The sequence below is a fragment of the Gigantopelta aegis genome, chromosome 10 (assembly GCF_016097555.1).
Source record: "Gigantopelta aegis isolate Gae_Host chromosome 10, Gae_host_genome, whole genome shotgun sequence".
Lineage (NCBI taxonomy): Eukaryota > Metazoa > Mollusca > Gastropoda > Neomphalida > Peltospiridae > Gigantopelta > Gigantopelta aegis.
The window spans coordinates 72,654,622-72,674,781 of record NC_054708.1 but is presented as its reverse complement, the minus strand read 5'-3'; the positions used below and the strand labels follow the sequence as shown (position 1 = coordinate 72,674,781).

Genomic DNA, 20,160 nt, shown 5'->3' with positions numbered 1-20,160 from the left:
CAGGGATTCTGCAAGAGGGTACAAAGGGTAATATCTTGGAACTTAATGGATACCCAGTACATTTTTATATATAATAATATTGTATATTCGATGTGTTATTAATAGTCCTAATGTTTGTAATAGCTCAAACTTCATTTCTATCCCAATATACATGTATACAGGGATTCTGCAAGAGGGCACAAAGGGTAATATCTTGGAACTTAATGGATACCCAGTACATTTTTATATATAATAATATTGTATATTCGATGTGTTATTAATAGTCCTAATGTTTGTAATAGCTCAAACTTCATTTCTATCCCAATATACATGTATACAGGGATTCTGCAAGAGGGTACAAAGGGTAATATCTTGGAACTTAATGGATACCCAGTACATTTTTATATATAATAATATTGTATATTCGATGTGTTATTAATAGTCCTAATGTTTGTAATAGCTCAAACTTCATTTCTATCCCAATATACATGTATACAGGGATTCTGCAAGAGGGTACAAAGGGTAATATCTTGGAACTTAATGGATACCCAATACATTTTTATATATAATAATATTGTATATTCAATGTGTTATTAATAGTCCTAATGTTTGTAATAGCTCAAACTTCATTTCTATCCCAATATACATGTATACAGGGATTCTGCAAGAGGGTACAAAGGGTAATATCTTGGAACTTAATGGATACCCAGTACATTTTTATATATAATAATATTTTTTTTTTTTTTTTAAGTTTATAAATACTAAGAGATCTGTTATTTAAAATTTGTCAAAGTACATGAAATGCAGTATCCAGTTTCAACAAGATATTAAACCCATATAACCACCAAGTCTGATATATTTTATTCATACATACAGAATTTATGGGAGGTAAAACCAGTTTTGGGCCACGAGAAACATTGTCATTCAGACAATGAGAAACACATTGAATATACACACTGATATTGTAAACAAGATTTTTTTATATTTAGTATATTATTTTAGTGGTAAAAAGGCCTCATTAGTTAGAAAAATGTTGCTGTAATAAATGAAAATATTTTACACTATTCGTCTTAACTAGGGTCATATATGCAGTGGTAATATTAATACAATATGGTCAAAATAATGATTTAACTTAAATATTTAAAGGAAACCCCTGCAATTAACCGTTGCAATTGGCAATACTGTGGACATTGCCATGGAATTTTTCATTCTCCGCGGCATTTTTTCGCCATGGACTACATGCATGTATATCGCAAAAAAATTTCAAGATGTATTTTTGAATTATTATTTTTAACTGAAAACAGATTAAACTATAAATCTCTAAATGTTTTATTTAACGACGCACTCAACACATTTTATTTACGGTTATATGGCATCGAAACATATGGTTAAGGACCACACAGATATTGCGGGAGGAAACCCGCTGTCGCCACTTCATGGGCTACTCTTTTCGATTAGCAGAAAGGGATCTTTTATATGAACCATCCCAAAGACAGGATAGTACATACCATGGCCTTTGATATACCAGTCGTGGTGCACTGGTTGGAGTGAGAAGAAAACAGATTAAAAGTAAATATTAAAACAGTAACTGCACTCTTAATATTACAGGGGATGACAGCTTATTCATTGTTAAACCATATTTTCATTAAAATGTTCAACATACACTCCTACAAGTCACTTTAAGTGTTATGGTGGGCCTGATGATGAGATATTTGTAAATATACATGCATGTACATCTATAGAGATATATACATATTCGTCCATAGTTTAATACACTTATGTAGTGTGCCATTAACTGTCTAAATTTAGATTATTATGACAATGTCAAATGTCAAATGTTTACGGACATCAGATAATAGTTACGTAACCAGCAGTGACGGACCTTTTTTTTCTTCTTCTTTTTTTCACAAATATGTAATGAACGATTCCGTGCAACATGGTGGTATTGTTCTATCTCACGTGACAACAGTACTATCACTATTAGCACGTTTTGTGTGCGACTCAAGTTTAGGATATGAATTGCACATGCTTTATTATGTTTGTCACTTTAATTCGCGAGTTTCTCTGGTGTGGATGAGCAGTATGTCTGCAACAGAAAATGATGTAGAACATGAAGCAAATTTTAATGAAGATGACGATTTGTTTCTTACAAAAATTTGTGAAATTGTTGAGAATGATAACGAATGTGCCTTTGATGATATACATGTAGACGACGATATTTTGACAAAAAGTGGTGTTCAAATGGAAAAAAATGAAACGGTCGATGTCGGACAGTTTGAAATTAGTTTACAATCGCAGCATGACGAAGTTTTTAGTGAGATGGCTGAAACTTCAAATTTTGAACGCTTTGGCCTACTGGTTAATAATGAAGAAATTCGAATTCTTATTCAGTCAAGGGAATGTAAACACGAAGACAAATACTAAATGGTCTTATGGCGTGTTTGAGGCCTGGAGATGTCATCGAAATGAAAAGGGTGTTGAATATATTAAAAAACTGACCGAAATGACAAGTGTTCAGTTGAATTCTATTTTGGGAAAGTTTGTTGTAGAATGCCAAAAGCAAGATGGCACCCCATATCCTCCTCGTTCGTTGTACTTGATAATATGTGAGTTGTTAAGACATTTAAGAAATGAACACGTTTATGACGAACATTTTGGATATGAATAACACCACATTTGCCGAGTTCAGAAGCATTCTTGATGTTAGGATGAAACAACTGTTGTCTTTTGGATTTGGCACCACCATCAAGCAGGCGGAACCACTGACACCCGAAGACGAATCGGTTCTGTGGGAAAAGGGCGTGTTCGGGGACTCGAGTGCAGAGTCATTGCAGTGGACAGTATTCTTCTATGCGTGCAAACTGTTTGGTTTGAGGGGCCATGATGAACACCATTCACTTCAATGTGAACAGTTCGAAGTGGGCACAGCTAGATGACAAAGGTGGGAAATTCTTGGAGTTTCATGGTAGAAACAGTAAAACCTACTCAGGCGGCCTAAAGCAAAAACAGCTTATCAACAAGAATATTCGTCACTACTGCAAAGCATAAAAATAATTGTTTCTGGCCGTTCAATATACTTTTGATTTTTTTTACCAACATCCTTCTTATTTTTACTTCTTTTTTGGGGGGGAGGGGGGAGGGGGGGATATGTGTCTTCATCTCCAACTGTATGTCGATTTATTGTAAATATATCAATAATGTATAATATGTGCATACCTGTGACAAAGCTCTTTAAAATTTACCATAAAAGTAAAGAATGCAACTAAAATGTAGAGTGTTCACCTGAGGTGCTGAGATCCCAGGGTCGAACTCCTCATATGATCTTTATCATTGGGATTTTACCATTCCAACCATTGCCCGATGACAGGTATACCACAGGCTGTTGTATATACTGTCCTGTCTTTAGTTATCGTATATCTTCGCCTATAAGTCAATCTCGGCTATAAGTCGAGTCCCTAATTTCAAGCCCTGAAAACATATTTTTTTTATTGACCCGTTTATAAGTCGACCCATGAAAAACAACTTATAAATATTGAAATATTTCTTATTTTCAGCACATGAGAACAATATTGTACAATATTTGAACAAAAGAAAATTATTTTACAAACTTCGGTTTTCACGTTTTGTACATCACAATATAATCAGACTATTCCAATCAAACTATCATTATTACATAGCATCAAAACGAAATATTCCCTTAGTAGAGAGTGAAAGCTGTTTGACTGTTAGTATTACTGTATGGTACTGTACAGATGGGATGGGATGGGAACTCTATTTACGTGCCCATATCCACAAGGATTCAGGCATGCCCACCTCGGATTTGGCCTCTGACTTCGCCAGTGACCAACTCCAGGGCGGGAACTGTACAGATGGTTTTGTGCACAGACAACAACTTTATTTATAAACACTGACAAATAAATCACTACTTTTAGTATGGCGTTTTAATGCCGTAATAGGGCATTATAACGCCGTATTACAGTGTTATAATGCCCTCTTACGGCGTTATAACGCACTATTACTGCATTATAACACACTATTTTACGGCATATTAACGCCTTAATTTACGGCATTAATTCGCTATAATGTGGTTAATTTGACCAAATATGATATAACATCTGGTAGTTATATTTCATACCCACCCCCTATAATAAAACAAATATTTACTGATGTTTTAATGTAGTTTACATGGTTTCCTTTCTTTTAACATACTACATGCCAGTATTTTAAAGACAGTTTACGGTGACACATTATTTCAATTAGCGCCTTGAACAGATTTATAGTGATGATCTTTAGTGACCTCAGAATGACCTTGATATTCGTTAGAAAAAATGGCACCATATTTTTTTCTGAATCTGTATACAATAATGATTATTAATATCATTGGTTCCAAAAATTAACATGAAATTCCCACGGGACCTATTTTAACTATATATGCCCCATCACTATTATAGCGAATTCACGCCGTAAATTATGTCGTTAATATGCCGTAAAATAGGGCGTTATAATGCAGTAATAGTGCATTATAACGCTGTAAGAGAGCATTATAACACTGTAATACGGCGTTATAATGCCCTATTACGGCATTAAAACGCTGTACTAAAAGTATTTATTTGTGGTAGGAAGGAGTGGGTAAATATAATATAAGATTGCAACTTTTTAGCATTGCGTTATAACGCCATATACAGCATTAAAATGCCCTATACAGCGTTATAAACGCCTTATTTTACGGCATTACAAAGCCCTAAATTAGAGCGTTGTAATGCCGTAAAATAAGGCGTTATAACGCTGTATATGGCATTATAATGCTGTATATGGCGTTATAACGCCGTACTAAAAAGTTGTAAGTTTGTTTGGCGGAAATCAGCCACCGTAGACAACAGATCACTAGGATAAAACTAAAAGTATCACGTTTTGCCGCCATATTAATACATGTAAGGAGGATAACTCTGGAAAGTACACTGGTTTTTGTACCAAATGATGTGTGTCCCTATTGCTCTAGTGAACTGCTGAGATCAGTCTATTTTAAGGGAAAGCTCAGTAACATTCATGAAGTTAATCACCGGCAAAACATTGTTTGAACAACCATTAATGCCAGTGACCAGATTTCAAAATAAACTCGGGCAACAGGTAGTTAATATTGTTTACATTTTTACTATTAGTGATGACTGTTAATTTAACTAAGTGGACTGTTGTTTTGGCATGTGAGTGAGATCGCACGCCTTTTCGCATAACCAAAACCGTTCTAATGCTAAAAGAAATAGGTTATAAAAAATAAATGTGTCAAATTAACATATTTGAGTATAAATACATGGCATACTTCAACAATAAAACTTGTAAAATAATCCCCAAAACAGTAATATTTGTAACAGTCGACCCCCCAAGTTATAAAATAATTTTTGGGTGAAATTTTTTTACTTATAGGCGAAGATATACGGTAAGTGTATAATATCAAATATCCATTGCTGCTTTGGAGTAGCCCATCGTGTGGCACCAGCAGGTTTCCGATCTCTTTATCTTTGAAACATGTTAAACAAGATTATTTGTATAATTTCTTCTGCTGTTCATGTTGACTACATGTATTGTTTTAACTGTAAAATGCAAGGAACGGTCTTTGTAGTCTACGCCTGTTGACCAATAATCACCTGTTCTAATAGAATAAATATTTTTAAATAAAAATATAACCGTAACTTAAAATGTATGGAGTGTGTCGTTAAACAATACTTTCTTTGTTTTTCTTTCAATCCAAATGTTATTTCAATCCAAATGTTAATAAAATGTTTTAAGTGAATTTTTAATATTCATGTATATATTTGTATTGACTTTTAACTGCGTTGGTTGTATTTTGTCATACATTTTACTTAATGTCTTTTATAGGAGAAGGAACATCGCAAATTATTTTCAAAAGTATATTGACGCTCTCGGAAATCCTGGACCATTCTACAGGCGACCTTTGCAAGGGGTCCGCTATGGGGAACAAAAGGTTGGTGTCAATAAATTGAAGGGGATGATGAAACTCATTTGTCAGCGTGGGGGACTGAAAGGTAACTTCACAAACCATAGCAGGCAGACAACGTGCACGACTCAGCTGTACAACGCCGGCATTTACGAACATGAAATAATGGGTAGGACCGGTCATCGTTCTGAAAAGGGGGTTAGAAAATACAAGCAAGCCAGTGTTGTTCAACATAAACGGATTGCGTTGGTACTTGATCCACCCATTCCTCGAAAAGAAAACGCGGAATATCGGCAGAATGACAGTGATGTTAATACAGATATTCGATGTAAGGTGCAATCACCAGATGAAGGAACAGCCTCGTCTTTTGTGCAGTCTTCAACATTCAACAACTGCAATATTTCTTTTAACTTTAATGTGTAATACCCATGTTCAGTTTTGACCGTAAAATGGAATTTTGTGTGTCTCGGTTGGACAATATGCCAACAAGTGTGGTTTTTGTTCATTTGTACATTTCCCTCAGCTCATTTTGTTTTCTTTACTTTACGACAACAGTAAATATGTTTTTGTTTACTTTAATTCATGTAATATGATATATTGCAGGGTTAAAATGTTTATTTTGTTTCTGATTAAACAAAGTTAAAAGGGTTTCGTTTGTTTCAGTTTGCACGAATTGCATGTCTTTGCATGCATTTGTGATACCACCCATTTTATCGTTTGAGGCATGGTAGTAAAGTTACCGTCCCATTCAAGAATACCACCAGATACCAGCAGTTAGAACAATAGAAAAAATGGCAGCCATGCTACAAGTGACAGGTATGCAGTATTTAAATGTATACTCCAAATGTGACAGGTACATGTACCTGTATACAATATTGATAATTAATACATGTATATATTCTCACAAGTGACAGGTATGCAGTATATAAATATATACTCATACAAGTGACAGGTATGCAATATTTAAATATATACTCGTACAAGTGACATGATAGTTAAATGTATACTCCACATGTGACAGGTACATGTATGCAATATTTAAGTAATATTTATTCTCGCAAGAGACAGGTACATGTATGCAATATTTAAATATATACTCACACAAGTGACAGGCATGTCACTGTAGCTTTCATTCTTAATGACAACCCCAACATGCAGGCAGATTCTGAAGTATCCATCTGAAAGAGTGTTTCCTTTTACCTCTAAAACTCCTTTATCAGTGGGCACAGAATATTTCTCGACAAATCTGTCTTCATTAATGCAAAATTTGTAAGTGTCTGTTATGAAGACACTTAATTTCCATGTCCATTTTGTTACTACGAAGGCATTGCACTCTTTATCATTAATCATCAGTTTGAAATGAATATCATCCATTATGCCGTATGAAAACTTGTCAAAGCTGTTCTGGGAAGCCCCTTTGATGTTCATTTCGTCCAAGCAGTGATTTATCACTGGATTACCAGTAGGAAAAGTAACTGTATAATTCACAGTGCTACTGTAAGACAAATGACCTCTTCCACTTTCCTTTAACCTGGCTTGAAAGGTTCCTTCTCTTGTAGTTCGATACAAGAATGTGCTACATAATAAGCTGGTGTTTGTCAGGGAATCATACACCTTGTTGAAGGAAACGGCACATGACATGTTACGTATTTCAGAAGTGTACGTGTAGTTTGAGACTTCCGAGTACACCACAAAATAGAACCGAATATTTAAATGCAGGTTAACCTCTCTTGGTTCCAGCAAAATGTACAAACCAGATTGAAAGTCTGAAAATAAAATGAAAGCGTTCAATGTGCATGGTGCAGGGTTCAAACTTAAAATTTATCTCCCACAGCAATTCTTTTAAGAATTGCAATGGGTGAAACAGCCCACCGACTGCAATTTTGAGCCTTTTTTATTTTATAGTAACATTTGTAACAAATAAACATGACTGAAAGGTTATTTTGCTGTATGTAGACATATTTCAAATGTGCAAATGTTAAATGTTGCCAGATAGTGTATACTAGCTAGGTGTATACATTTTGCCATTGTTGAGGAGCACAAAAGTGCCATTGCTTACAGCAATTGCTATTGGTGCCGTTATTAAGTTGGAGCCCTATGGTGCTAATATAATGTGTTACTGAAATCACAAGTGGTTCAAACTAGTCTGTGTAGTTAATATGGGTTAATAATAATAATTAAAAAATCTATTGCACTCATTAGTTTAAAGTCATCACACTGGTGTAGACCTATAGCAACATGAATTTGTTTACTTCATACATCTACATGAACGTAAAACAAAATGTCATCAGGGAATGTCACATCTTTTGTACTTTATATCATTTAACATTATATTGTTCAAGAATTAAAAAAACCTAGCAAAAAAAAACACACTTCAAAATAAAATATATTTTCAAATTTAATTACTGTAAATGGGGAAAAAACATGTTTTATATTAATTTTAAATAATTTTTGCCCAAATGTAAATCGTGAAATTCATATACATGTATATATATATATATTATGTGTGTGTTACAGTGTATAGATTATTTTTATCGCAGATACCAGTGGTTGTTCGTGAAATTTATATGATCTAACATGCACATTTGCACAAATTTACATGTCACATGCATGCGCTAAGATGTGTTGATGTCAGTGCATTTCATATCAGAAGAAAACTTGAAAACTCGACCCATAAAAGTTCATTTCAAACCTGTTTTTGTCATAAAGCCAAGTCGGTGAAAGTAAAAAAAATATATCGACTTATATTTCAAAACTGACAATTTTAGTCTTTCATATTTTAATACTGTTTATGAATTGACAATCTGTCTCATAAAATTCTGGTTTTAAGTATATATTCATCTGGCTGAAATCGTAGATTTAGTAAATAAACAATCTGTGGACTTTTTTGCATCACACATTTCATCATCATATAGAACTGTTACTGCATATATACACTGTGGTTGATTTTGCAATACATGTATTAAGTAATGCAGTTTATATTTATCACATTATAACTATGTTTTGGAGAACCATTTTGCCTGAACAGGATAATGTTTGTTTTGGGGAGACTTCTTATGGGGACTCCATGGCTAAATTTATGACCCTCCAGGACCAATATTGAACAAGTGAGATTCTACAAGAAAAAAATGTGTATGAAAATCATCCCAAAATAATTGTTTTTAAACCTGATGCACACGGAAGACTAAATGCAATTTAGCTAAATCCAAACTCTTGCAAACTGGACACCCATGAAAAACAAATTTATTGTTTACTTGGGGATTAAGATGATTAACAAGAAGAGGATATATACAGCAGTGAATGCATTACTTAATACAATACACAACTATTAGTCATTATAATAGTCTTGAATAATCGGTTTTGTTCATTAAGTACTCTAGGTATATATAAGCATCCTGTTCAGTCTTATGTAATGAATGAATAATGAATGTTTAAAGCATGAAAAATACAACACACCAAAATGTGTCTTTTAAAAGCATTTGGCTGCAAGGAATGAGCTTAAATCCTAATGTAGCAATACACTTTCAAAAACTATTAGCAGTATTAAATAACTAACATGTACGTACCACATTTCCTATGAGATTCTGGACAATGACACTCTCTATGATTTCCATAGTCCAGACATACTGTGCCAAAGCCACAGGGGCTCTTAACACAGAGGTCAAATGATTCACAAGATCTTTTTCTCCGATCAAATTTCTTGTAATAGTGGGTATAAGGACCACATGTTGTAAAACGCAGAGGACACCTGACATGGAAACATTCGTAAGATTTGTGTTTTTTTAGTTTGTACAGACAAGGTATTTTTGAACCACACTGTGGGGTTTGTCCTTCAACTGAAAAAAAAGAAGGATAAAGCCAAAAACAGTAATAATAAAACAATTGATGAAAAAGACTGTTTAACCACAATGCATTTTTAGGTGTTAGGTGCTAAAATATAGTTGTACAGTAACATATACTGAAATAGGAAATTGACATAAAACACTACGCTTATAGCATGATTTTAACAGTTAAAGATATCTGACATGTATACATGGCTTGTAATTGGCATATTGATTGATTTCAACTTATTTTCGTGCTTATATCCAATTAAGGTTCAAGCACGCTGTCCTGGGCACACACCTCAGCTATCTCGGCTGCCTGTCCAGGACAGTGGGTTAGTTGTTAGTTTGTTAGTGGTTAGTGAGAGAGAAGAGGGTGTAGTGGCCTTACACCTACCCAATGAGCCCTTAAGAACTCGCTCTGGGTTGGAGCTGGTACCGGGCTGCGAACCCTGTACTTACCAGCCTGTAATCCGATGGCTTAACCACTGCGCCACCGAGGCCGGTAATTGGCATATAATTTACCTGAAGCCACTAGTTGGTGCCAAATTTGTCACATGATCAGAATGGTCATAATATTTTGTGACCAATGACTGTATTTAACTAATTGATTAAATTGCTCATAACTGATGATTTTCACTTACTGTCATTCATTTATTCTGCAATTGCTAATAAAAGATTAGAGAGTTTTCGTAATGTTATTATTGATAGGGATATCACCACTTACAAAAATAATGGAAATGGAAGTGTTAATCATTACAATTATTTATCTTGGGTGCTGAATAATATTTACATTGCCTAGCGTGGAAAAAATAAAAATAAAAGAATTACAAATGAGACAATGTTATCCCACATTTGGGGATCACTTTTGAAAATATTTATTCTTTTTCAGCTGTCTTGAAATCTATTAAAATAGTATTAAATTTTGTACTTTGATTAATTAATCAAATGAATGCCCACAATTCACTATTTTTAAAGAATGAATGAATGAATGAATGAATGAATGAATGAATGAATGAATGTTTAACGCAGTGTTCGAGATTAACGGTATCCCGATATCCCAGAGATACCAGAATTTAATTTTGGATACCAGACTTCAATAACCCAGTATCCCACTGGGATACCATATAATGTTGATTTTTTTTTAATCCTGTGTTTTTATTTTTCGCTGAAACAATTAAAGTCGTCATTTACTGGTGAAGTTAAAGGGACATACCCTAGTTTCAACCCGTGAAAATTAACTCTAAATTTAGTTAATCTACAAACCTGTAACACATTTGGATAAAGTTACAATTGAGTGAAACATGAGTCTGTGACTTTGAAATAGTGAAATACCTTCAAAAAATAGACTAAAACTCGACTCCATAACTGTTACTTCTCAGACGTACATGCGTTTTTAAAAATAAGTAAAATGCATTTTGTGATATTAAAAACACCAGGATGACCAAAAACACTTCGAATGTACGGGAATTGATAATCTAAACAATAACATCTAAGTAAAGTATGACTTAAATTATCAAAAATGGTTATAATAGTTAAAAATATGCGTTAGTGTTCAAAAACTAGGGTATGTCCCTTTAAGTAGTAGTGTCGTCCAAGTTTGCTACGATGTTATTTATGAATTTCATTTAAGTGGGATACTAAATTCTCAGCTGGGATACCAGATTTTGAAATGTTAGTATCCAACTGGGATACTGCCCCAAATTTTTAATCTCGAACACTGGTTTAACGACACCCTAGCACAAAAAATACATCGGCTATTGGGTGTCAAACTATGGTGATGCAAACAAATAAGGTGATGATCAACATCAATATAAAAATTCAAGATATAAATAAAAACAGTGTAAAGAACTATGCAAAAATACAAATATCACAGATAGATATTGACTTTTACTCAAAATTTCAATTTGTGCTGTATTGGCCATTCTCAAAGAGAATGTTACACCCCTGCACCACAGTATTTTTAAAGAAAGACAGAAAGACCTACATGTACATAATCTCAATATATCGCTACCCATGTCCAGTTCAACTACATAAAAGTTCAATCAGCTTATACATTATATCAACATTTTTGTACCATGCAGATATTGAGGGCAATTAAACTAAGGGATCAGTCTATAATTCATAGCGTCAGCTAATACACAGCAATATATGGTACTCTGTTACACTGGTGATAATTTTATGTCACTTAGTATATTTGACTTTTTATTAATTTTCTGTAAACTTGCATTTTTGTTTTTGTGATAATTAGGGAGGTATTTGCAAATAAAGGCCTAATTTCTTTAAAAATTAGGGCATCTTATTCAAAGACATGGGCCTATTTCTGGTCAAATGCTGTATCCCAGGGAGCTGAGAAATGTATCTGGTATATGCTATCCTGTCTGTGGGATGGTACATATAAAAGATCCCTTGCAGGTTTCCTCTCTAAGACTAAATATCAAAATCACCAAATGTTTGACATCCAATAGCCGATGATTAATAGATCAATGTTCTCTAGTTGTGTTGTTAAACAAAACAAATAAACATTAACTACCTCTCCTCCTCTGCAACTGACAATGCATATAAATTTGTATAGACCTGTCAAAATGTATGCAAGTGGTTAGTGTATGAATGCTATATACTGTGAAGTATCTAGGGAATATGAAACAATTAGTTTTCTCATTCTAAGTAAAACCATGCAGGATAATGACTATACTGTTCAAACATGACACAATTTTAACCAGTGATCATATTTCCCTGGCGAAAACTATATTACAGTAACTGAACTGAATTTGACAGAGATCAATTAGTGCTTCTAAAGTTAATGCAGCTTCTTTGAATATCAGCAGTGGCACTGTAAACAAAGATACTAAGGTCACTGTCACTGTCACTGTCACTGATACCATAGAGAGGATTGTACAATGATTTCAATCATTTCTGGTCTGGATGATTCAATACTGGAAGCCATGCGTATATTTGATCCACAAAATTGCAGGACAGAGGCTTTTCACAAATTTGAGAGAAACTTGAAAGACTGTTGAGTAATTTTCAGTCCAATTGGGACAAGAAAAGATACGAGAGGCCTATAATAGCCGGATACAGAACTCCACTATTTTCAGTCCGAATTTTCCAATATTGTCGATCCAGTTATTACTAGAGGATATTTCTTTATTTATGCTTATGTGTGCAGATGATACGATTTTATTTTCTAAATCAGAAAATGGTTTGCAGATATTATTAAATAAATTGGTAAATTACTGTGATAAGTGGGGTCTCGAAGCAAATGAAAACAAAACCAACATTTTTGACAGTCATAAATCTACCAATGTATTTATATGTAGATGATGTTATAAATATACAGTATTAAATAATGTTGATCAGTTTACTTATTTAGGTATTACATTTAATTACACTGGTAATTTGTTTAATTAGCATACAAAACTCTGTTAGAACAGGTGTTAAAGAGTGTACACTCATTATATAATTTATTCACGACTGTTTCAATGAATATTAGTACAATATTATATATATATTTGACAGAATGGTTATACAAATGTTACTGTATGGTTCAGAGTTGTGTACAATACATGTAGGTAGTATTTGCGACTTAGAAAAAAGAAATAAAATTTTATAAAATTTATCCTCAATGCCAAGACAAGAACCCCAAATAACACTATTTTCTTACAGCTTGGAAGGTTACCTATCTCCATTATATGTAAACAGAGAATACTGATGTATTGGTTAAAAATAATTCATCTACCAAATGTATATAGGTAGAGAAAATGCTAGTACTATTAAACAGAGAATATCAATTGATGTATTGGTTAAAAATAATTCATCTACAAAATGTTTATACGTAGAGAAAATGCTAATACCATTACTAAGTGTAAAAACTGGGCAATGTATGTTAAATCTTTGTTACAAGAACTTGGATTCTTGAGTCTCAAGCTATATCAGCTGTGTCACCACAAAGTATTAAACAGAGATATAAGAGATAAATTTATGCAAAATGTGTTTGCTAACTTCTCAATGTATATGTGCTTAAGAAACTACATGTATGGCAAGTTCAAAACACCTCAACTCGTATATCAAAGGCCATGGTATGTGCTATCCTGTCTGTGAAAAAGCACACATAAAATATCCCTTACTAATGGAAAACATTTAACCGGTTTTCTATCTAAGACTAACTGTCAAAATTACCAAATAGCTGATGATTAGTAAATCAATGTACTCTAGTGGTGTCTAAAAAAAACAAAGGTTTTTTATATTATTAGATAAATAAATAAAATAAGAATCTGGATCTGGATTAATGCAAAGTCCATAAAAGTCTGATGGCTGTAACATCTCCTAAGTTCAAGGGCCATATAACTCTATACGAGTTACACACAAAATGTCAGCTCATATTGAAGCATTGCGAATAATGGTCCTGAAAACAATATGCAGGACAGACAGATGAATATAAAATCTAAAAGGAAACAAAAAATATGGGACGGGACGTAGTCCAGTGGTAAAGCACTTGCCTGATGTGCAGTCGATCTGGGACTGATCCCTTTTGATGAGCCCATTGGGCTATTTTTTGTTCCAGTCAGTGCTCCACACCTGGTGTAACAAAGACCATTTTGGCCTTATTGCCAAGACCATAGTATGTATTATTATGTTTGTGGGATGATGCATATTATATCCATTGCTGCTATAATCAAAAGGAGTAACCCATAATTATCTGTGGTCCTTACCCATATTTAACTGTAGTTAACATGTGTTAAGCTAGTGCATCGTTAGGTAAAAAAGTTATTTTGTTTCGTTAACAATTTTTTTTATATATACCGTATATCTTCGCCTATAAGTCGAATTTTTTTCACCCAAAAATTATTTTATAACTTGGGGGGTCGACTTATAAGAGGGTAAAAAAAATTCACCCAAAAATATTACCGTTTTGGGGATTATTTTACAAGTTTTATTGTTGAAGTATGCCCTGTATTTATACTCAAATATGTTAATTTGACACATTTATTTTTTATAACCTTTTTTTTTTGGCATTAGAACGGTTTTGATTATGCAAAAAAGGCGTGCGATCTCACTCACATGCCAAGAGAACAGTCCACTTAGTTAAAATAACAGTCATCACTAATAGCAAAAATGTAAACAATACTAACTACCTGTTGCCCGAGTTTATTTTTGAAATCTGGTCACTGGCATTAATGGTTGTTCAAACAATGTTTTGTCGGTGATTAACTTCATGAATATTACTGAGCTTTCCCTTAAAACAGCTTAGACTGATATCTGCAGTTCACTAGAGCAATAGGGACATACATAAAAACCAGTTACTTTCCAGAGTTATCCTCCTTACATGTATTAATATGGTGGCAAAACATGTGATTAACTGATACTTTCAGTTTTATCGTAGTGATCTGTTGTCAGTGTTTATAAATAAAGTTGTTGTCTGTGCACAAAACCATGCTGTACAGTGCCATACGGTAACAGCCAAACAGCTTTCACTATCTACTAAGGGAATATTTTGTTTTGATGCTATGTTACTTGTTTGCGATGTACAAAACGTGAAAATCGAAGTTTGTAAAATAATTTTCTTTTGTCTAAATATTGTACATTATTGTTCTCATGTGCTGAAAATAAGAAATACTTAAATATTTATAAGTTGTTTTTCATGGGTCGACTTATAAACGGGTCAATAAAAAAATATGTTTTCAGGGCTTGAAATTAGGGACTCGACTTATAGCCGAGATCGACTTACAGGCGAAGATATATGGTACTGTAGATCCTGAAATTAATGCGATCATAATATTAATGCAAAAAATGCAAATTTGTGTTATTCGCATTAATAATATGACTAATTAATTTTTATGTTTTGTCTATGTGTTTGACGTTATTAAAATACAACAATTAAAATTGTAATATATTTATAAAACATAACTGGAAAACAATTCATCATAGGGGGGACAGACTAATTCTCCAATAGTCCGGCAAGATCTATTATTAAAGCCGCACACCCTAGTTCCATCCAGCGAAAATAAATTATAATTTGGTTAATTTACACACCTGTAATACACTTAGATCACATTTTTATCAAATGGAAGGAAAAAGCAGGTTTTATATCAATAAATACTATGGGAATCCCCATGTCCCAATTGCTTGAAATAATTTTGAAAGTTAGTATTCTGATGTCACCGGTAGATGTCGCTCGAAGCACAACAAATTTCACAGACTTGGGGTGCGTTCGTTTCACCTCTCCTGGACATGTTCCAACTGTTCTGTCCTGGTTGTATCCCCTCTCCAGATATCGTAAGACTTAGCAAAATTATTGGTTTTAAGGGTTTGTAACGTTTTGTATTGAGACACTTACTTGTCTGAACTTTATTGTTACTGAAAATGTTCATGAACTGTGAAGAAAAATCTCACAAATGAACAACAGCAAATCGGATGTTGATTGCGCGAACCGTGCACGAGAAAACAAACCGAACCAAAATGATAATGGTCACGTGATTTACCAATGTCTGTGACATTGAAATGGAAATATCCCCTCTAAAAATAGATTGGACCTCGCTTGCTTAACAGGGTTTTTTCCGACAGCACGTCTTGTGAAAAAATTCAAAAAATGCATTTCGTGGTTTTACAAACATCAGGATTACCAAAAAGCACTTCAGGTGAATGGAAATGTGTATTCTAAATAATAAAATGTAAGTAAAGTGCAATTTTATTTGTGAAAAATGGGGTTTAATAGCGAAAAACAACGCCGTAATGGTTAACAAATAGCCGTAACTAGGGTGTGTCCCTTTAAGATGTTAAAACAGCATGCCATTGAGAGAATGCATTTCGGTTAGTTTACTCTTATTTTGTAAAATTTTGCCTGGTTCCACTACTGATCTATCTGACATCCAATAGCTGATGATTAATAAATCAATGTACTCTAGTTGTGTCGTTAAACAAAACCCAACTTTAACCACTGATCTATACCCTGCCCCAACAAGAACACAACTGCTTTTATAAGCAACAAATAACAAAACCTAATATAATTAAAGCTATAGTAAGTAAAGAAATTTAAAATACATTACCGGTATTTGTGAAGGAAGGACAGCCAAACAGTTCCATTTTAAGTGTAAAATCAATTTCTGTTGCTTCATAAAACCACTTTATCATTACATTTCTGGCTTTAACTGGAGGTGAAATAACAGTTGATTTGATATCATAGGCACTAGATCCACAAGTAAATGTCTGAAATTAATATATTAAACTTCATTTATTCCAAAAGATACATACCTACATGTATAACAAGACAGTAAAAACAAGAATTCACTACACCCAAATTAATTTTAAAATTGTTAATCACGTTGACAGGACTATAATTAGGAGATAACCATATGGAGTTTTTAGATTTGCGGGTGTTATTGTCTATTTGATCCCGCAAATGTCATTTTTGACCGAATGCGATAGCCTGAGGTGAAAAATGACAAAACTTCTACAGAACTAACTGTACATTTGGTATTTTATTGAAAAAAATACCTGGCTACAATCTAACTGTAGACCCTTGAACCGTCAACTTGGTCTGCATGATCCAATTGCTAATGACGTCACTTTCTAATAACATCATTAGCTTTCAGGGTGTTATTTTCATTTGATCTCGGAAAAAGAATGTAATTGACCAATCACAATACAGAACACACTTGCCATCAGTTTACAATATAATATAACTATGCAAGAGAAGGTTAGTACTCAAAACACTCTTCCTGCACCAGAACAGTTTCAAATACATGGTTCATGTGCATATTCATGACACAGGATAATTATACTATTCCAGAACCAAAGCTCAAACTCACCGATTCAATTTGCTGTTCATTCGTAATAGAATTGAATTTATCATGCACACCCTCTGAACACCGTATCATGAATTTGTAGTCCACATCTATGATTTGTGTAGTAAAATCGATAACTGTTATTTTGGCTCCTGTCTTTGAACTGCACTTCAACAGATGCAGGTAGAATGTCTGCCTCAAGTCAACCTGTAACAAGAATACCGGTAAGGTACATGATACCTCCATCAGGAGTTTGATGGAAAACCATAGATATTAATGAATATGTTATGGGTATGATTCAATTCTAATTATGTGAAATGTTTGCAATGGGACCAACTACTGATGATACTGTATCTATTGGAGAAAGGTGCTGTCTGATTAATGAAGTTATTGTTCTTTATTAGCTAGGGAAATTTTGTTTAGCATGGGTACTCTGGTGACACATTTATATTGGCAGAGAAACAGTTTATGTATATAATGTTAACAATACAGAACCGCCAAGAAATTAGCATATGTGCTAAACAAGATTTTCCTATGATGTTCAGAATATAGACAAATTATTTGATTTATTTGTATCACAGTGACCTAGTAAGTGTATGTGACACACCGGTATCCCAACTTGTTCCTGCATGTGATGTTTGATGGTCTTGTATGCATCTGTATGCAAGATACGGTCCGGACAAAGAATTACTGTTATGTGCAGTAAACTCAAAAGTAGGTCACAGTGACCTAGTAATAGTATGCGACACACTGCCATCCCAAGTTGTTTCTACATGTGAGGTTTGATGGTCCTGTATGCATCTGTATGCAAACAGACGGGACACAGCCCAGTGGTAAAGCATTCGCTTGATGCGTAATCAGTCTAGGCTATTTCTCATTCCAGCCAGTGCTTCACAACTGGTGTAACAAAGGCCGTGGAATGTACTATCCTGTCTGTGGGTTAGTACATATAAAAGATCCCTTGCAGCTAATCGAAAAAGAGTAGCCCATGAAGTGGCGACAGTAGGTTTCCTCCATCAATACCTGTGTGGTCCTTAACCATATGTCTGATGCCATATAACCATAAATAAAATGTATTGAGTGCATCGTTAAATAAAACATTTCCTTCTGTATGTATGTAAGATATGGTCTGGACAAGGATTTACTGTTATGTGCAATAGACAGTGAAAAGTAGGTCAGAGTGACCTAGTAATAATATGCGACACACCACCATCCCAAGTTGTTCCTACCTATGAGATTTGATGGTTCTGTATGCACCTGTATGCAAGATATGGTCTGGACAAGGATTTACTGTTATGTGCAGTAGACTATGAAAAATAGGTCACAGTGACCTACTAATAGTACGCAACACACTGCCATCCCAAGGTATTCCTAGAGTGACGTTTGATGGTGCTGTATGCAAGATATGGTCTGAACAAGGATTTGCTGTTATGTGCAGTAGACCTTGAAAAGTATGTCACAGTGACCTAGTAAAAGTACACGACACACCACCATCCCAAGTTGTTCCTACATGTGAGGTAGACATGCCTGTAGTGGAACATCACAAAGTTCATTTAATGTTTCTTCAATATTGTTTGTTTTGATGTTTCAATATATACATTTATATAGTCCAATACACTTGATTTTTCTGAAACCTTTGAACTGAGCAGGCAGATCATATTTTGGACCTTTTAATTTATTTTGGTCATCACGTTTTGGTTCATCTAGTAATTTTATAGAAGGTAGACTTTTACATTTTCCATTTTAAATTACTATTTAATATGCTTAAATTAAAAACAAAACAAAAACTATTTCCAAAAATGTATCTCTGTGAGTTTGTTTCAGAACTACTTGTATGCAATTAAAACTCAGGAATAGATAAACTTAATAAAAATGCACAAATTCAACATTTCTAAAATATCTTCCTATTAGTTTATGTGGATTTCCCCAAATAATAACAGTACCAAGTTTTAGAACTATAGAAACAAAAACTCTACGAGTAGATAAAACTTTCACATTTCCAATTAAAAGTTCTAAAAACATCAATAAAAATTCAAAAATCTCTCTTTTAGTTTGTGGAGTGTGCCCCAGAAGATCACCATAACAAGTTTCAAAACAATTCAATCAAAACTGTACGAGAAGATAGACTAAAATTCATATAAAAAGTTGACGGACGGACACCAGACAAATCGGTATTGAATAAGCTCTGCTAACTACTGGTAATGTCATAGTGGAGCTAAAATAATTTTACATGCCTGTATATATCCCTGAGGTTCGTTACTCTCAAAAAAATTCAAACCACTAGTGAGGTCAAGTATAAGATTATTCTTCTTGTTTGTTTCCATTACACTTCCTCCATTTCTTAGCCAGTCATATCTGTTAATATCCCATGGTCCTGAGAGAATAGGTAGATCACAGTCTGGAAATAAATTTTTGTTAAATAATGATTGAATGAATGTCCTTTCTATGCAAAAAAGTAATTTGTAGAACTATTACTTTTATTTTATTTTTAAAAATGTATTTCCAATATTGTATTTATTAAAGAGCCCCAATCATAAGAAATTGATTTTATCAATTTTACAATGTGTATGTGAAGCAGAGTTGAAAATTAACATGAAAACCATGGTCGCCAGCAGGGCCAGCG

General features: G+C 33.8%; 1 protein-coding gene across 3 annotated transcripts in view; it reads right to left on the bottom strand.

Moving 5' to 3' along the window:
• The window catches only part of LOC121382763 (polycystic kidney disease protein 1-like 2), a 136,891-nt gene that overhangs the window by 77,685 nt on the left and 39,046 nt on the right, over positions 1–20,160 (bottom strand). For all 3 annotated transcript variants that reach the window (XM_041512341.1, XM_041512342.1, XM_041512343.1), the window contains exons 14-18: positions 19,772–19,935; positions 17,562–17,744; positions 16,800–16,959; positions 9,499–9,768; positions 7,034–7,698 (exon numbers count right to left, since the gene is read on the bottom strand). In XM_041512341.1, coding sequence (XP_041368275.1) covers positions 7,034–7,698; positions 9,499–9,768; positions 16,800–16,959; positions 17,562–17,744; positions 19,772–19,935 — 1,442 coding nt within the window. The remainder of the gene's footprint in view (positions 1–7,033; positions 7,699–9,498; positions 9,769–16,799; positions 16,960–17,561; positions 17,745–19,771; positions 19,936–20,160) is intronic.